The sequence below is a fragment of the Hippoglossus stenolepis genome, chromosome 11, assembly GCF_022539355.2.
Source record: "Hippoglossus stenolepis isolate QCI-W04-F060 chromosome 11, HSTE1.2, whole genome shotgun sequence".
NCBI classification, from domain to species: Eukaryota; Metazoa; Chordata; class Actinopteri; order Pleuronectiformes; family Pleuronectidae; genus Hippoglossus; species Hippoglossus stenolepis.
The window spans coordinates 11,591,713-11,611,156 of NC_061493.1; the positions used below are offsets into that span (position 1 = coordinate 11,591,713).

Here is a 19,444-nt window from a genome sequence, read left to right on the forward strand (position 1 = left end):
ACACATTGAAGATTTGAGTATTCACAACAGCAGGATGTAAAAACACTATAATACAGGAACATTTTAAGAAATTTTTATAGCAATATACGTCAGCACATCAAGTAATGCTTCTCTGACAAATAGATATGTAAGATACTCAAGTTGTCACATAGCAATAAATGTCATACTGAGCAAAATAAGTACAGACAAGTGGTGTATTTAAAGAAAGTTAGTAAGTGTATTAGAAAGATGTTGGGCAGCCATGACCTTCAGTTCTCCATCTTTGAAGCTCTATAGTCCATCACTAGAAGCTTTATAGTATAAATAGTCCCTCATTTGGTGTTTGATGAGGAATCTAACACATCAGATCAAAATCTCCAATAAATGTCAACTTAATTGTGACTGTGCTAGCTACTCTATTCCATATAACTCGCATAGTTTATAAATTCTGCTGAATCGTTTGGTGTCGCCCTTTTTTTTAATGTTACCTGTCTGAATGTTGTGGCTTTTTTTGGCGTCAGAATACAAAGTGAACACCAGAGGGAGCTCTCCCATGAGCAGTTTCAACAAACACTGCTGCCACCCCACTTGCACAATCAGCATCAACCACCTTAAAGGTGAGAATCTGATTCAGAGCTCACTAGAGGAAACTAGCAGCAGTAATGTTGGCTGCCTGGGTAACAGGTTATGAGGAAGGTCAAACATCCCAACAGACAGATAACATCACCACAAGGTTATCTGATTTCACTTCATCCTGAGTTTAGGACCACGTTTGTTAGGAGGAGAGTTTCTAAAAGCCGCAAAACACCCCGTGGCTTCACCTTGTTCCCTGGAAATCTGTAAATATTTATCATATTCCCAGTTCGTCCCACGCAAGCATAGTTTTGACCCAGAGCATGAAAAATAACAAATGTTCACCACCTCCCAAAGCTCCCACACGTCTGCTTGTGCCCTGTGGCCCATCCAAACCCACTCTTACACATTTAAACAGCAAATGGATTTGTATCAGTGTAAACAACAGCTGGAGGCTCTAAATGCACCAAGAAAAAAAAAAAAGGCATCTTCAGTGATTGTGCTCCAGTGTTTTTGACAAATTTACAGACAGAAAACAGCAAATCGTCCTCGGCCAGGGCTGACATTCACAAAGGACAGAAGAAATAATGAAGAACACCAATTTCAATTTCATGATTTCAAAAGGTGAAGGTCTTTATCCTGGAGTGATTTTTTTTTTTTCTTTGGTGATGAAGATCAGGTACCATACGTGACTCAGCTTCTCCAAACACCACAGAGAGCCCGAGCCTTTTCTCCCCCTTCAGACTCCATTATAATGTCATCTAAATAACACGCATGGTCCATTATAGTGATCAGATAAATCACCTGAATGGAAGACATTCAGCACGGTCTCCCAGCTCATCTGTGGCTCTCGGTGGGCAGATGTTAACATTAAGCCCTGAAAGAAGAGGGGAGAACAGAGGGGGATGGCTAATATGCATAATCCTACCTCCTGATGTTTCTATCAAGAGGCACAGAGAGCGATGTTCGTTATACAACTAAAGCCTCACAGCACAGAGAGCAGGATCTTCCCCCAGGTTCCTCGCTAAGCCCGTCTCTTGAGTTGCATTGATAACCAGCCTACGAGGGTATCAAAGGAACACGGCCTTTGTGATAAGTAATGGTTGCAGCCACCCAGACTCCCGTTTGGTCATTTTGTCAGAGGGAACAGAGCACGGAGAGGGTCACTCGTGTGCCTTATGTACAAATAGACACTATAGTCCCTCACCCCTGAAGCACCTTTGCAATGATAAATGAGTGGCGTGCTTTTTTCCACAGCCTGTAAACTGTAATGAGCTGTCGTCTGGCAGGTGTCAGAGAAGATGCTCTGATTTGAATAGCTCCCTCTGGGGAAACAAAGGGATCACAGAACAACATAAAGATTTGGTGGAGGCTGATTTCATGAAGATTTTTGTAAAAACAGGCCACACACGCGACGCTGAAAGCAACGGGAAACATTTTGTCATGGAGCCATTTATTGTTTTTCTTGGGGGGGGGAAATGAAATTGAAATTGTCCTTAAATTAACCCCCGCTGTAATGTCTGCTGTTGGCTGATACAACAAAATAAGCAGGTTCCAGTTTTATTTAGTAAAAATACTCCATAGTGCCTTGAAAATATTAACAGTTTTCTCTGAGTGTAACTACAAATCACTTTTGGTTTCATATTCTTGGTGAATAGACTAACATTGAATGAGGAACAGGATTATTCATGTCTTTGTACAAATGTTTTAAATTTTGCAATAAATCTGGATACATTTTGAGTTATTTCCTATAGTGTATGTATATAATAGTCTATACGTCCATATGATATATATACACATTATATGGATACTTGAAGACTTCTTTAAGGCGAATCCATATATCTAATTCTTGACAAAGGTTTTTAATATTAAATGCTTACTTAACAGTTTTGTTATATATTATATGTTTCTTTATTTGTTTTATTTGTTTGGCTGTTAGATAGCAACATTACTCAAAAACTCCTGGATGGATTTCCACGAAACAGGTTGGGTCAAGAATGAAACCATACATTTTGGTGCTGATCCTGGTCAGGGGGCGGATCCAGAACTGTCTTTACACTTCCTTTAACATTGTGAGATGAGGCGTATTTAAGGGACTGATATCTAAGTGTGTCAAATTTGGTGCAGCTTGGTTGAATTCAAGGAGACGGTTGGGCCTGGGCGGAGGTATACGCTCTAATGAGTACTATTTTAGTTGTGATACTAAGGCTAAAACTATCCACTGCTTAAAGATAGAATTAAGTCAAATTTTCACATTTCAATTAGTGCATGTTAAAGGGAGGAAATGCTTCCTACACATCATTGTGTTTGGTGTCAGTATAGACTCCCACCTAATCACTGTGACAATAAAGCTTACTTCATGCAAACACGACTCTCGGGACTAATGCGGTCACTGTTACTCAATACAAAATCCAATACCAGTGATTTCAAACCAAACCTCTACCTTGTTCTCTACCATCCTACATTAACTGCTAAACTGTCAGGAGGTTAAAAAACAATGAGTAACAGTAAAAGTTGATTATTATTATTCTACCAAGTCATTTAAAAGGGCTGCAGTGAGAGAATAATAGATGAGTTCTGATTATCATCTCCTATAAATTGCAAAAGAGACTTCTGACAATTTCTCTCAATGGACAAAAGGTTCCAGTTCCAGTGTATGGGAAACCCTATTTTAAGACAAGATAAGATAATACTTCATTGACTGTTATATTGTTTCTATAATATATAATATAAAAGCAGAATAGAATAAAATAGAACTATATAGGAACAATAAGAAGAATGAAGTACACATAGGTACACAAAAATGACGGCAACCGGTACATTGTCTGATGTGCTTGAGCTTGTGGTGTAAACAACTTCAAGTGGTACAATGAATCCGGTATTGTTATGTACAACAGAATGAAAAATATAGTAAACAGAGCAGAAATATGGTCCAGACTTGGATATGTAATGTATAATAAATCATGAGGTCATCTTTTGCTACAACACAAAGACGACGTTAGCTTTGAGAAAAAAGCTTATTCATTCATTATTTTGTGATGCAGTTTTTATGCATTCATTTAAGTTGTACGGTCATTTGTGTATTTCGTGTATTTACTGTCTTTGAGGTTTATCCTTGACTGAACAAACTATACAAACACGTGTTGTAATTATATAATGTGTATATAAAGTGTGTGAATGTATTTTCACTGGAGGGTAAATCAGCAGGTGTGTTTTGCAGCAACTCAACAATTTGTTGTGTTGTGGTTGTGCAGGTCCCACAGCCCTGCAGGTGTGTAACATTCCACTCCTGTTGTTTCCATTGCCAGTTAATTAGAGGCCTAATCGGGAACTCAACAGTTCAGCTTTAATACAATCACATCTGCTCTTATGGGACGCGTGATTTCAATTGAGTATTAAACATATTTTCTATGTTTCCATATACAGCCTATGTAATTGATTCCATCTATTAAAAATAGGGAGTTCAATGGCATTAATTAGAGATATTCTTGTGTATCTAGAGGCGCTACAGCCGACACACTTAAAACCTATAAATCAACACTCACTTCACAACGCCAGTGAGGAGTAGGATGCAGTATGGGAGACAAACAAATCATCAGAAGATTTTAATCATGACATAATTTCAGATGACTCTCGGCAATCATGAGCCGGTATTGGTGACAAGCTGTTTTCTTAAAATAGAACCCAGAGGGGTATATTCCACCCATGTACACCCTGGGCCTCCATATGTTTTATTCATACGCGCCCTTATAACCTTCATATAATGTAATTTGGCTGCTGCTTTGGGGCCGCACCCTTAACAAGGTCTGGAGAAAAAAAAGGAAAAAAAGGAGAAAAAAATGGAAAAGAAAAAAGAGAAAGCTCGTCAATTGGCCTCCTCTCTCAGTCGTCACTCAGCAGCGACCCGCCCCCGCCTTGTTCTCTCCGGGCAGCAGACGTATATAAACGCAGCGCTCACGTCCCCCCTCCACGCCAGCCTACCCAGTAACATCACCATACGACCACCATCATTACGCGGAGCTGTGGATGATGGGAGGGCGCACAGGCTCCCCGATCCCTCAAAGAAAAGCCCAAACAGCACCTGTTGTTCCCCGACGATAAACGGTGAGTGCGTCTCTCGCGCCGGAGGGTTTGTGGAGAGGATGCAGGGCTGGTTATTTCTGCAGGATGTCAATATGTTTGCAATGCTTTTTTCCCCCACGAGAGATGAGAAATATGATGAAGCCAATGGATGGAAGAGGGGGAAATAGAAATGGAAATGAAATACCAGCCGCTTCCTCCTCTTCCTGCCTCGCCTGAAGGTGGTGGTGGGTGCTGGATGAGGGGAGGAGGGTGGGGGGGTGAATGTTTATCATGACATGTTGCTGTGATTTGACAGAAAATGTGCCTGAGCTTTTACTCCAGATCAGCACCAGCACCCGCGACACAGGATGCACGTCGCACATCAGAGGTCAACCTGGCTTTAAAACCTCCAGAGAGAAAACTTCGGTGCAGCAACAGGTGGCCTGGTTTTTTTTTTTTTTTTTTTCTTCGCGGGCCGGAGTCGAGATGCTGAGGAGGAGATGGACGCGGAGGAAAAAAGTAGGGCGTCATTCAGCACCGACGCGCTGGACAGCTCCCTGCACGTCGAGGGCTGCTCACTTTCATTTGAAGCTGCGATCAAACACGTTTATTTGCTTCTTTTTTTTAAATCACGCTGACGTGTCTGCTGATTATTAACACAACCAGTTCAATGCAGGAAACTAAACTGGAGATTTTACCAGTGGCATATGCTTGAATGTCAAGAGCCAAAGCAAATATAGTGATTATTTTTCTTTAATCAATACCAAATTGAAATGACTTTATTGGCCATCTGCTGTGGGGTGTACTCTTGTTGCCTTGCTCAGCACTCCTCTTTTCTCCAGTTTGCACTCAAGGACCCCCTCCTGCTCCTCCTCCTCCTTTTATATCCATCCTTCCCTCGCTTCCTACCTTCCTCGCTTCCTTCCTCTCACTAAACTGTCCCCAGCTTCCCATCCCCCTCTTCCACTGACTCCCAGTCTTGTTGCATAGCTACCAGCTCAGAAAAATACTAGAGATGCAGGACAATCTGTCTGTCTCCTCGCTCTCCTCCCTCCCTCTCGCTCTCTCTCAGTCCAGTTGTGACTTATTGGATAGGAAAACACACACACACAAAACACTGTTGTGGATGTTATGCGTTCACACTTCTGTCCTTTTAGTTTTCAGCTTTTAGAGTTTCTGTTAATTACATTTTGGTATTTTCTAAGTGTTTTGCTGTGACCCCCTCTATCTCTGTTTCTCTCTTGCTCTCGTTCTCTGTATATGTGTGTTCCTCACCTCCTCCTCCTCCTGTCCCCTTTTTTTGAGAGGAGCTGAAAGGTTAGCATTACAACAACAAAGGGAGGATGGAATGTCAACAGGCTTCAGAGAGAAATAGGTTGAGGGGAAGCACAGAGACAGGAAGTGTCTCCCATCTCCAACATCTAAAGTTCACAAGCTATCAACACACCACTCGCCGGTGGTCTAACGCTCTGCACACACATATATCCTGAAATGCTCCCTCCCTCCTAATATTGGTGATATAATCAATACATAATATTTTTAACAGCAGTACAGTGGAGGAAATGTTGAGGCGTAAGTACTTGGAGGCTCGGTGGTGTAAAAAGCTTGTCCCTTTTTCTTTTTTATTACAGATTGAAGCAGTTGACGTGGACAGTGAAAGGAGGGGACGAGGAGGGAAAGTGTTGGTGGTGCTGAGTGGAAGACTAGTGATTTTGTTGTGACGCTGATGATAGAACAACAAGTCCCAGTCTGCCTCTCAGCACAAGCAGGGCTCTTCAGTCCACGTCAGCCTGCACGCATCTTAGGTTCAGAATCTGTTTGCTGGCTCACTGCCGGCTTTATTCAGGAAAACGTGAAATCTGCCCTTTAAAACTCACGAACAATGTTCTGATCCAGCCCTGATGTGTAATGTGTGGATTCAGATATGTTAATTACACTCAAAAAAATTGCAATCAAAAGCATCATTTAACTGGCGATATTCATTGAAAGCTGCTCCATAACCCTGGGGAAATTCTGTAATAACGACACACAGGAGCACATTTTGTTCTGAACAGACTCGAATAACCTGGTATTACTGTTTTCAGCTCATGTCTAAATGTTCATCCATTAATCTGTACTGGAACTCGCCTTTTGTATATGTGAAATAAAAACCTCTCAATTTAAACCTCTGTTTCTGCCTTTTCTCACATCAGTACCAACATGCGGGTTAGACCTGAAATCCTCTCATTCAACACACACTGGATGCAGAGAAGATAACAAAGAAAACAAAGCCCTCTCTTCAGTCCCCTCTGTTCTTCTATAACATATGAACCTTCCTTGATGAGATGACCTGCTGACAGAAAACTAGATGCCTTACTATTTGAATTTATTTGTTTAATCGACAGTGACATTGTTGTAACAGGTCGCAGGAACTTGATACACAAGTGATGTGATGTGTGTGGGATTTCTAGCCAAGGCTGATTTGCAATCCCTGGATCTGGTTCAGCTTTTCTAATCTAAAAAGGTCACAATACATTGTTAGAATGAAATTATGAATTAATCAGACACAGATGAAAGACATTATCAAATGAGTAAAGTTATCATGTAAGATTACTTAATTTGACATTTAATGTCTTCAGATCTGTTTATTCTGTAGGTAGGAAATTCCAAAAATCGGTTCCTATATGTCCTCCATCAGTAAGAGGGGTGTACATCTCAAGTGGTTAGCACTCCTGTATGTTCAGTATGTGACGGCTCAGACTGACCATGAGAATTAAAAGGGGAGACAGGTTCCTAGTTTTGCAGGAGAGGTCAACATGGTGGTGAGTGTGTAATACACACAAAATAATGACGGTATCAAAAAACAACTATGAGAGTCAAGTGTCAGGATCCAAGTGTGAGTCTGACCTGAATTTCTACAAAGTGACACTGCCGAGCTGCATGGTGTGAAAGAAGACCAAGCAGTGTGAACTTAGAAGTAGTGTTAGGTCCCTATAGGATCAGAAAAAACAAGGAGCGAGCATCTATCCTTGTGAGTAAGTTTTTTTTTTTAGCCTGTGCTACATTTTAGTGCCATTATTTAGTCTTTGTAAGGGGTGGATGCAGACCTGGGCTGTTTTTTGAGTTTTGATTAATAAATGAATCATATTAATCAGGTTAGTAAACAGATTAGAAAACAGGCCGGAGCAAATAAAAGATATACAGTCACCACAAAGACCCAGAGGTGTGTTCACACATCGGTGAAGACACAAGTCTGATCCTGCTCTCTGACACTATGGTCATGTGGTTGAGGAAAATTAACTGACAGAAGAGAAGGAAAAATCCAGTAACAGACACAGACAAATAACACCAACACACTAAGATACTGTAAGGAAAGCATAGATAAACCTATTGAAATTCATTAAAAAAAACAATATGAAAACATACGACATACTGTTTATTCTGTTATAACCTGGATTGCTGTATGAGATAACTGACTATGCATCCCCAATTTTTAATGTATGGCAAACATGGTGTTCAGAAGATAAAATCTAGCTAATTTCTAATTTCTAGTTACTTTGTTTATATTAAATCCCATGAGATGGATACAAAGTAAGGGCAGTTTCACCATTTTTAAAATCCTAAGCTGACATGAAGGCAGGAAGTTACATCAAAATGATGAATCATCTTTATCTTCACTGACAGTGAAGAAATAAAATCAATCACGTCTCCATCTCCTGTTGAGATGATCTCTAACAATGTGTGCTGCCCCTTTTTTATATAGACTCTATGGCACGGCCCCCCTTTCATGGAGGAAGGTCTCTGCAAACGTTTTAATTACAAATGCATTGTATATATAAACAGGGACTGGCTTGTGTTGCTAAGCAACACAAAAGAGTCAAGTGCATTTGTTCATTGGCCAATAAGAATCCAGACAAAGTTACAAGGTTTCGGGGGAAGGTCCCAGAAAAAAAATAGATGGCGAGGATTCTATGAATATGATCTTATAGAGGTGTTTAAATAGTGTCGTGCATCAAGACGTTTCCCTCCTGCATCCTCATAATGACCATAAAACACCATTGGCTGATTAACTGCTGGTTTTAGCTTCATACAGAACATTCAAACCACAGATAAATCTCCTGCTCTAATGTAAATTAAAAAAGCTACTGAGGTGGAAAGCAGTGATAATGATCATTTTATGATGCTTTCTGCTTGTAGAGCTGGTATCATCATTTTTACATATTTATTGTTGGGTTAATAAAAAGAAGGGCGAGAGTCTGATCACTTTCAGGGATGAAGACATGCTCACCCCAGGCACCTGTGACCACCCCCCACTGGCAGGGGACAGAATCACACATCACAGGCCCATATGGTGCCTCATTGTGACCGGACTCACAGTCTGCTCATATACTCCAGTTTATAATTGTTATGTCCAGATAATTTGATCTGTTGCCAGGAGTCCAGGCAGATGGCTTCACAAAGAAAGACAATGGCAGAAGATAGTGCGAGAAATGCACAACAGGTGACAAAACTGCATCAGACACATTCCCAAGAGCGCAGACCTTGCGTAGTGCAAGTCCTTCCTCCTCGTTGTCGTTACTATCTGGGCGCCCAGCCTGGCGTGATGGTATGCCAACTGTTCCACGACGTCTGTACTGGCACCCGTCACCAGCAGCACCCTGCCCCCTCAGAGGGGCTCTGGGGGCGGGCAGTCAGCATGTGGCTACATGTGTGGCCAGGAGGGGGTAATCAGGAGAGAAGATTTCTGCTCGCCATCAAAGCAAGGATGACATTTGACGAACAGACACAGATGGAGCTCAGACCGAAGCTCCACCTCACGGCAGATCGTTATTGGCATAAAAATAATTGCAGATGTCTGAGCAGGGTCAAGTCTGATATAATTTTGTTGTTGCCGAGTCATTTACAAACATGAAACAAACCATCAAAATGAATTGTAGAGATTAACGACAGGCAGTCATGAGTAATTATATGATCCTATAATCATTTTAATGATGTTCCCTTTAAGATGCACCAGTGACTGTAGGACAAATAACTGCTGCTGCACGGTCAGTGTGCGCAGAGTTTTGATAGCTCTCTTTATGAGGCACAACTAATAATAAGGATTATGATGATATTGAGTTTATATAGAGAACCTGCTGCTGTAAGATCAACACATTCAGATGACTCCGATCCTAAATTAGCTACTGTGTTAATAGTTTCTGCTCTTCTGATTTCATTGGCCTTTAAATACAGAAGCTAATCAGGAGTTTGATTAAAACTGGCAAAAAAATGGTGAAGCAGCTGAACTAGACGGAAACTTTATCTTTAGGAGTTATACTAGTTCATTTTAAGCATTAAGCTGGAAGTCATGGTACAAATATCTCACCAAATATCGAGTGGCCATAAAGGTTTGTACAGGTATTGGTTGTTCCCAGGAGATTAATCATTATTTCCCTCGTCCCCTCAGAATGAATTCATCTAGTGCCATCATCAGGGCAAAATATTAATTTGTCCAATTTCACAAAGATCCTGACACTCCCACCAGTGTTAGATGAACTTTGTGCTTTCTGCATGTTAACCTGCTCAAATATGATGTTAAACATTACAAACATTAGAGCTGATTAACAACAGCATGTTAGCAGAGTTATTTTGGGCATTTCAGCATGCATGTGTTGGCATTTTGCTCCAAGTAAAGCCTCACAGAGCAATATTTTCTGCTCAAGTTTTGTTAGTGTTGTTTAGTCCATGTAACAGATGTAATAGCTGTTGTTTCTTTGGTAAATATGAAAAACGAAATACAAAAGAGAGGTGAAAGTTCCTGATCTGGTCAAAGCAAATATCACCGGCTTAAACCAGGCCACAGACCAAAAAAGCAGAAATCAAAACCCCTAAAAGAAACAGCTCCAATAAGATAAACATCTATAAATGTCTATTATCTCCGAAAAGCTTAAGTAATATCAATAACTATAGCAATGTCATTTTCATTAATAGCAATATAAGAAACGTTCAAAATACATTGATGTAATGCTTATGCACTGAGCAAAATGGAGGTAAAACATATCACTGATCTATAGGATTTGCTAAATGTTTTGTTGCTGGTAGAAGTGTTTGTCATTCTCTGATAATGGAGAAGAGTTTAAAATCACAACCTTCACTGAGGAGCAAAGATCTATTCGTTAATAAAGTGACATTTATTATGATAGTTATCGATATAGACTGATGTGAATATTTTTATGTTGGTATCATTTTTGGACGTATCGCCGAGCCCTATGCTGTAGAGACTCTCCTCTCGTCTGAGTCAGCCCGAGTGTTTCTTGTTTTATAGGTGTAAACTTCAAGCAGCACTACATGTTGGAACGTGACATGTGTCAACACAACTTGACAATGTGTCTGCTCACCTCTTGCAATAAGGTTTACACGTTTGTCATGTTTTATTTATGCAGTGAGGCTGATTGAGCTGTTGCCTAGTAATCAAATATGGTGTTTTTACACAGTAACACCTGAGCTACATGGACGTCATATGTTCTGTTCGTCTTTGACATGAAACAAAGCAACTTTCTGAGGCCACTCATTTATGTTAGTGACCTTCCTCTCACACTTACTAAAGTTGGTTGTAATCCTGTCATGCGCAGAGTATTCCAACAATGTAATTGTGGGAATTATGTGAAAGATGAGGATGCTTCGGAATTCCAGTAACATTTATTAGAAAAGTGTGTGTAGAGTCCGTCCACCTTTCAACAGTGTTCACTGTTTTCCAAAAGGTCAAATAGAGATGTCTCTCAGATCATTCGGGCATTTCACATTCAGTTTCATGTGTTAATAAACATATAAGACCTGCAATTAATTATGGAAATATTCACATTTTTAACAGTTAAACTGTGGCACTCTATCAGCAATGTTTAGTCTCAGACACGAAAAGGAGGTAATGAGATCAGAACCTTGGATTATGTATTATATCTTAAAATGTAGCATACTATCAATTATGTTAACAGACGTCATTAACTAACAGATTTAAATCCAGACTTCTATTCATTTCACAGACCTCTTTAAGTGCTTCTTATAAACCAAAAAACTATAGTGAGTTGCTCATGTTCCTAATCTTATAAAAAGTTTTTATTGAGTGATTAAATTAATGTATTGTACTTCTTACCACCACGAAGGTGCCCACTTATCTGAAAGGACAAAGAATCCACTGCAAGGGCATTTAACAAATAACTGGACGAGAGAAATCACTTTCGAGCAGCTTTGTTTAACGTTCATAAAAATGTCTCAAGATTATATTTACACAACAAAACATATTAAGGGTCACAAAGAACAATATTTTGAGGCCTGAATAATATCATATCACATTGTTTTCATTTTTGGCAAATAATAAAGACTTCAGTCCAAACTACTAAACAATGTTGGTGGCCAATTTGAACTACATAAATAGTGTGTAGCACAAACACCACGGAAACAACTTTACATCAACATCAGCAAATCTCATATATTATTATAATGTAAAAACAGAAATATGATACATGACATTTTAGATGAATCTGTGTGTTTTTTTAACCATGATGTGACAGAGTCTGATCAGTGACTATAGACTTCAGCTGAAATCTGGTGATGATCAAATTAGCACACTGGATGAATGACTATTACTTCTTTAGTCAGCAAACCAAACGTCTACCCAGTGACGCACATAAAACACACCAGAGGAGATTTGCTCAAATGTTACCGGCGGCACAGCCAAATATTCCAGATGAAATAAATAGCACAGGCATATAAAAGTGAGATCAAATATGAATAAAACACAGATGTATAGGTAAGAAAGCTAAATTCCTTCAGTTTGATGTGTATCTTAGAAAAAGTTTGAATTTGGAATTTGAAAGTTGCACTATACAAGTGTGTTTGAACCAAATCTAACGTCAAGCTTCATGTCATCTGTTGGGCTATACAACCCTTCTCAGATCTGCTTTATTTACACCGAAGCCGACCTTTGAGTCATAAACCAAGGTCAACTTAAAAACTGAGAATCAAAGACCAAGATGTCTCGCAATGTAAGAGTTTGCCTCTGGAGGCCAAAAAAACTTGAAATAATAAAAATGAAAAGGGGCTTTTGATCTTCGGCACAGTGTCTCCCACTGCAGGGGGACTGGAATCTCTAACACTTTAACAGGTAACGACTGGTCGGGACAAAGATGAGCCATCAGCTGAAGATGAAACCCGGACAGTCAGTTCTAGGTGGTCTTGACTAGATCGTAGACATGGATGTGAACGTCATCGTCATATTTAATGTAATATACCGTGGGCTTCGCTGGGACCTGGTAGATGACCAATCCTGTCCTCTTCAGACCGTTATCTGTGACATACTCCACCTGTTTACCCACAAGGCTCTCTGGCTCCTCACCAGGCTTCCTGTCTGCTGGCAGCAGGTGTTTGTTCTCTGGGGGAGAGATGCATAGACAAAAGGCAGATAAGTGAAAATAAGGCCAGAGAAAGAGGTGATTTCTTTCTAAAGCAGACAGAGTTTAAACATTTGTAAAAAAAATTGCCAGCTTAAGAAAGTAAATTATCTTCAGTTTGAAGTAGAACCTTAACCCCTTACAAACTTTGGTTATTTTTGTGCCTGGCCTTGTCTCCTCCAACTCCTACTCGATAGTATTGTCACCTCCTAATAAGAATGGACTCTCTTACCTCATCTCTTTGACTTAAGAGGTAACTTTGCACAAAATGTAAAAAAAAAAGGCAAAGAGGGTGGAGAGTTTCATAATACAGCATAACTATGTAAATGTATCCTGTTCCCCGACTCCCACCTTTCCAGGAGAATCAGAAATATGAAACAGGAGCAGTTTTGTGCACATCAACAATGACAATCTCATTTCCGTACCTGATTCCGGCAGGACACGTAGATCTCCGTCCTTGTAGTCGTCCCATAGCTGGTACATGTACAGCACTGGGTCCTTCTCGTAGGTGATATAATACCAGTGGGTCATGATGGGGGCTCTGGACAGCACCATGCCTCGCCACTCGTTTTTCTCGCCGTCCTCCTTCTCGAACAGATGCTCCACAGCTCGGCCCACCAGCTCCTCCGCCCCCGGAGGGACCTTGATCTTATTATTCACTGCAAGAAAGACAAGAAACCGAGGAGCATTTTAACTGGAAAACTTTATGGAAACCAGACGATATGGTAAATTAGGACCAAAATCCGCAAAAGCAATCAGTTGTGCTTAATATCAGCTTTACATTAGCTCATGGATATAAGAAATTGATAATAATAAAATGATTCGTCCAGGATTTGATTTAGCTTCAATTTAAAGTTTTAACAATTGAGACAAACCGTCAGTGGCAGACGAAAAAACACGGCCATGTTTCATGTGTCAGTCAGCAGTGTGTTTGGAGTAAACAGAAGAACTGGGTAGCTATTGTTAGGTACAATAGTCACCACACTAGACCTGACGCAGAGACAAACTCAATCTTTAACAGAAAATCTTTAAAAATAAAAGCCAGAGGGCTGTTTAATTTCAATCTAAAGTTCAGGGACAACACTGGAGAAATGATCTACAGAAGAGCCATAGAAACAACTAGCGCTTCATTTTTATTAAATTAACCCCAAGCAACGCCATAATACGTCCATGACGAGGGATACGTATGCCATTAAACTCACCGACTTTCTCTGACAGCATCTGCAGATTAGACACCCGGTTGTCTTTGAACAGCTCGATGCCATAGACACAGTCAAAGCCGTCATATTTAACCATGTAGAGGGAGCTGTTGACAGTGAGACGCTCCAGCACGGTGCCTTTCCACTTGGTCATGTTACCCTTTTCCCTCCAGTTGTGCTGGATTCTGTGGCCGAGCAGGTTGTCAGGGTCTGCGCTCAGGGTCGAGGTCGACGCCGAGCTCTCACTTAGCTCGCCACTGCTGCGCTTCCTGGGAACAACGGAGGGAATAAGACCAATGAAAGCATTGATAAATTAGTTACAGATCGAGTACGATGTACTTTTTGGGGTCATTTCTTTGAGCGATTCTAGTTTTGAGGTATTTGCTTTGACTAAGGCGATCTTTAAGATAAGATATGAACAGGTACATCACCTTTTACCAAACATCTGGGGTGCCATATGGATACTGTCGCCCCTGATAGTGAGAATTCTATTCTACAAAACTGTCACGTGTACGCAAAGAATAGTGTGAGCCACATTAATATACATAAACACACACACACACATATATATATATATATATATATATATATATATATATATAAAAAAGTTAAATTATTACAAGCAATCATATAAAACATGAATATATATTTCCTGTGTATAATGTATCGGCTATCAGATAAAATCTCTACTCTACATATTATACAGTATATACAAGGCAAGGTAACTTCAGAGATTCTGCGATTAAGGTGCGAAGTGTTGGTTAGTAAACAATTATTGTGAAGATTTATCGGAGCTAATTGAACTCATTGAAAGTATCTGTAGAGTCTATAATTAGCCACTGCCTTAAACCTCTGTTACTTTACAGATTTATGATTTGATGAGGAGTCTTATACTGACAAACCCACATAACTTTGATATTAATGATTGTCCTAACCCTATCAAGCCAGAGTAAGTTCCAAAGAACTGATCACAAAACAATAATGAATAGAGAAAAAAAGATATTAAATATAAGCACTTATAGAATATAAAATAGGTCAAATAGTTTTGGGAAAGTTTCAAGCCACGAGAACAGAATTGAGGAGGAATGCAGAAAAAATTAAGTGAACGTGAAAAAAAGTTTTTATTGAACGGGCATTAATTGACAGAGTATATGAGTAAGTATCTCCTGGTGTGTCACAGAAAGTATACTGTGAAACACTGTGCTCCAGAGTTTAGTCTGAACCTACCTGCCCCGTTTCTTTGACATGTTTCCATATATTCACACCACCCTGTGAGACACAACACAAGTCAGTTAGAGAAAGTGACGAGGCCAGAGGACGCTCCCATCCCTCACTGACCTGTCAGGTCACAACAGATCTCACATTATTCAGTATTTCATGTAACAACAGAGTCGTGTCTCCCAGCTGCTCCTCCGCTCGGTCCTACACAAATGCAAATCAACCCGCAATACCGGATGTAAACAACCTAACTGCGACAAGCCCGTGCTAATGCTAGCTCAATGCTAACACAGTAGTATATTTAGACGGACAACTATATGGCTAATAAATATGTAACTTCACCTGAGCTAGCGAGAATGAATGTCGACGTATCCATTACTGTCGGGTGTGCTTAGCTGCGGTGTGTCTATAATTAGAAGCCGCTATTAGCTCATGTTGTTAAAACCATTTCAGACCCAGTTTGTCATAAATTAGAAACAGTTCTGAGAATTCGCCTCCTGCATTTCTGGACATACGCTAGCGGAACAAAAGGAAATGCTTCGCCATGTAAAGCGCTGCTTTTTGCATCTTGGTCGCCGCTGCCGGGTTTAGCGGAACACACAAGGACTGACCGTGACAAATAAAACAGTATTCATAACGTGGTCGACAAGTTGAATAAGAGGGAGCCGCGGGAATAAAGTGTTCTTCCTACCTGATCTATAATTTCACATGTGTTTGTCTTTGCAGATTCCACCGAACAGAGGCTAGTAACGCGGAAACGACTCTGGTCCCGTGGACTACAAATACCAGGATGCACACGCGGCTCCCAAAGCACTCTGGGATCTGAGGCCAGGTTTACTGGCTTTCTTTCGGTTTACTTCCGTAGCTGAAAACTCACAGAACGCTTAATAGTTGTTTGTATTTTAAAACCAGGTACATTGTTGTATTTGCGTCATTGTTATATGTTGGGGGGGGTTGAATATGAGGAAGCAGCGAAAGTCCCAAAACCGCATTTCACATCATCCAACGTTGATTAATTCCACATTTTCCTCCAGTCGCTGTGACCCTCCTGCAAATTCCCACTTTTGTGGAGTGTACAAATACTTTCTAAAACGTTTTTATATAAAGTACACTGTTTTAAGACAAACTACTTGTTAAAATGTATATAATACTGTATCTCCATTGCATGTATTTTATTTAGAAAACACTTTTTGGTCAATGTGTGTTTGTTTATTGTTTATCTTACATACCTAAACAATAACAACATTATTTTGTCAGTGTGTGTTGTTATTGTTTGTTTATTGTTTGTCTTACATACTTAAAACTATCAGTTTAAGTTTTGTGTCAGCCTATAGCTATGACAAATTTTGTATATACCTTGAATAAAAGTTTAAACTAGTAGTTTGGCTTTCTTGATGAAATAGTACTTTCTTGATTCTTGTTGTTCTGGGTTTGTACCCTCATGGTTGAATGCACTTATTGTAAGTCGCTTTGGATAGAAGCGTCAGCTAAATGAAATGTAATGTAATTTATTTAAAATGCTTGGCACATGATTTGGTCATATATTTTATTTTGGCCTCAAATATCTTCAGTAATGCAAATGATGCTTTCCTTCACAATGCATGGTACCCCATTGTGTTACCATGTTATCAAACATTCTGACATATCTAATTAGATATTTGCATCCTTTTATTAATAGCAAACATTGCAAACACCATGAATACATGATAAATTTAACAAAAAACTGCTCCAGATGTGTCTTTAATTTGAAATGTTTGCTGCCATAGAACAATGAGGGGGGGATCGGTTTCATGGCATGTAGCTGAAATGCTTATTTCTACCACAAGATGTCGTACTAAACACAGAGTCTCTGCCCCCGGCTCTTCTAACAGACTTCAGATGATGGACTGGCCGGTGTGCAGAGTGAATGATGCAGTACCCTTGGGGGCCTGTCTTACAGCTTTTTCAGGGTGAAAGCTCTTTGTTTTATCTTGTGCCGAACAATCTGTACGTGTGTGACTCAGCTGCGATGTGGCAATAATAAAGTGCATCCACCCAATCACCAAGAAATCAGTCGTGATCACGCACATGTATCAAAGACTGTGGCCGTATTCATACTATCGACATTTGTTTGACTTTCATTTGTGTCAAATCATTTACTATTTATTCACTAAGGCCTATTTATGTTTAAATCTCATTTTATTTTCAAATGCTGACACACGAATACCCATTTATCATTCATGATATATAATGTCCAAACAGAACAGGAATAACAAAAATTCATGGCCTTTTTTGAAAAAAAATACAAATTTATATAACATCATTATGTACATGGCGAGCCTTTGAAATAATATCACGACCTGTGTTGATTTAGCAATTCATGTCATTGTGATAATTAGGAGTTTGCCCACACCTTCCTCTGAGGTCACTGAGGTCATAACCTTCAGTTGTATTCTAGCAATTTGAGAGTTTAGGTTATTATTTAAATACAGTGAGTATTTTACAGGCCGATTTAGTCTTTTTTAACATTTGAATCAGTAGAACTTAATAATACAATCACCAAATCATATTTGCAGCAGTGTGAACTTTTACACTGTAATGTTGGGGTATAAGACAGAACGAATAAACAGAATTTGATAGAATATGATAAATCCAAATCATTTGATTGAAACATTGAAACCACCTATGTAGCGATGGGTCCAAATTTGCTGATGGTGATGGAAGGAATGTCGGGGAAACTTGTTTTCATGATGTCTGTTATTAAAAATCTTGGCTACAGCCCTGATCATGATGTACATATGTATGCCTGCCTTTAGAGGTGGAGTTACTACATAACCAAATAGCTTATTCGCTAAGTTAACATTATACTTGACTTTATCCAATCACTGAGGATCCAAAATTCATTTCAGAGTTCTCAACTAGACCCATTAATTAGAAAGCTTTACCCACAGAGGCATCATTTCTGTCTTTCATTAGCAGCTGTGGTGGTTTGTGCGGTTACAGCCTCAGTTCAATCCTTCTAACAATAAATTGGTGATTCTGGATTTAAACAGTTTGACCACAGAGATTTCAGATTGGTTCACCGCAGATGGAATTTGTGCGAGGTGTGAGTCAGAGTTGCTGTAAGACTGACAGCCTTCGTGAGGGAGCCAGCATTGTATCGACACAAAGCTGTCCGGCGTCCAAGGTTGTCTCCTCTTGTCCTTGTTGTTGTCACAGCAACAGAGAAGGCCTGGATGTTTGGAGGAATGGGCCGGCTTCGTTGTTTTGTTACATTTCGTCTGTATCCAGTGGGCGTCCAGTAAATACGTGGAGGTCATTGAGTTTTCAGGGCGAGTGGAATAATTGAGTGAGAGTGCAACCAGCTGTTAATTTAAGCTAACACAGAACATAATGTTGTTTTTCAACTGCCAGGCCCCAAAAAATAATGAATTCTTATTTTTTACTCGTCTCTGTGAATGACAACTTCTGCTGCTCCTCTCCTGCAGGTTTCTCCGCCGCTGCAATCCAAGGAGGGGGGAGCCCACAGCGGCCCCTCTCCCCTGGGACACCATGAGAATACCGTCTCCAAAAATAGAGGTCTCCTCCTCTCCTCTCCTTCCATCCTGCTCTTCTTCCAGATATCAGTCGCTTTACCGGATAGAGCACACACTCACAGATCATTCACACGCTCCTGCACAAGAACCATCTCCACCCTGCTGAGAAATGCTGGTGATGGTTTTTGTCAAATACTGCAGGCAGATTGCATAGCAGAGTCGTAAAGTCAAACCAAGGTTAGTGTGTGTATGTGTGTACGTGCATGCACATTGATTAAATTCCTCTATTATTAGCAACACATCCCTATGCAACCTGAACTATGGAATCTTTAAAGGGATGGTGTAACATACCTGTATCATGCATTTCTTCTTGAGCTGAATCGACCAGTGAGTCGTGTGCATGCGTGTGTGTGTGTGTGTGTGTGTGTGTGTGTGTGTGTGTGTGTGTGTGTGTGTGCTCCTGTACGTGTGTGTGTGAACATGTTTTACAAAA

General features: G+C 40.1%; 1 protein-coding gene across 5 annotated transcripts; it reads right to left on the minus strand.

Moving 5' to 3' along the window:
• Window positions 1–11,801: 11,801 nt before the first annotated feature.
• Window positions 11,802–16,264, minus strand: LOC118117881 (spindlin-1). Of its 5 annotated transcripts, none has more exons than XM_035170512.2 (6): window positions 16,128–16,264; window positions 15,446–15,487; window positions 14,650–14,706; window positions 14,222–14,487; window positions 13,445–13,678; window positions 11,802–13,000 (listed from the first exon to the last, which is right to left on the minus strand). In XM_035170512.2, exons 2-6 carry the CDS (start codon window positions 15,463–15,465, stop codon window positions 12,795–12,797), a joined length of 783 nt encoding a protein of 260 aa, XP_035026403.1. In that variant the 5' UTR covers window positions 15,466–15,487; window positions 16,128–16,264; the 3' UTR covers window positions 11,802–12,794. The 5 variants fall into 5 exon arrangements, with proteins under 5 accessions (XP_035026403.1, XP_035026405.1, XP_035026404.1 ...); XM_035170514.2 differs by having other exon boundaries at window positions 14,650–14,719; window positions 16,128–16,211; XM_035170513.2 differs by lacking the exon at window positions 16,128–16,264 and adding an exon at window positions 15,581–15,740.
• Between the last annotated feature and the right edge of the window lie 3,180 nt (window positions 16,265–19,444).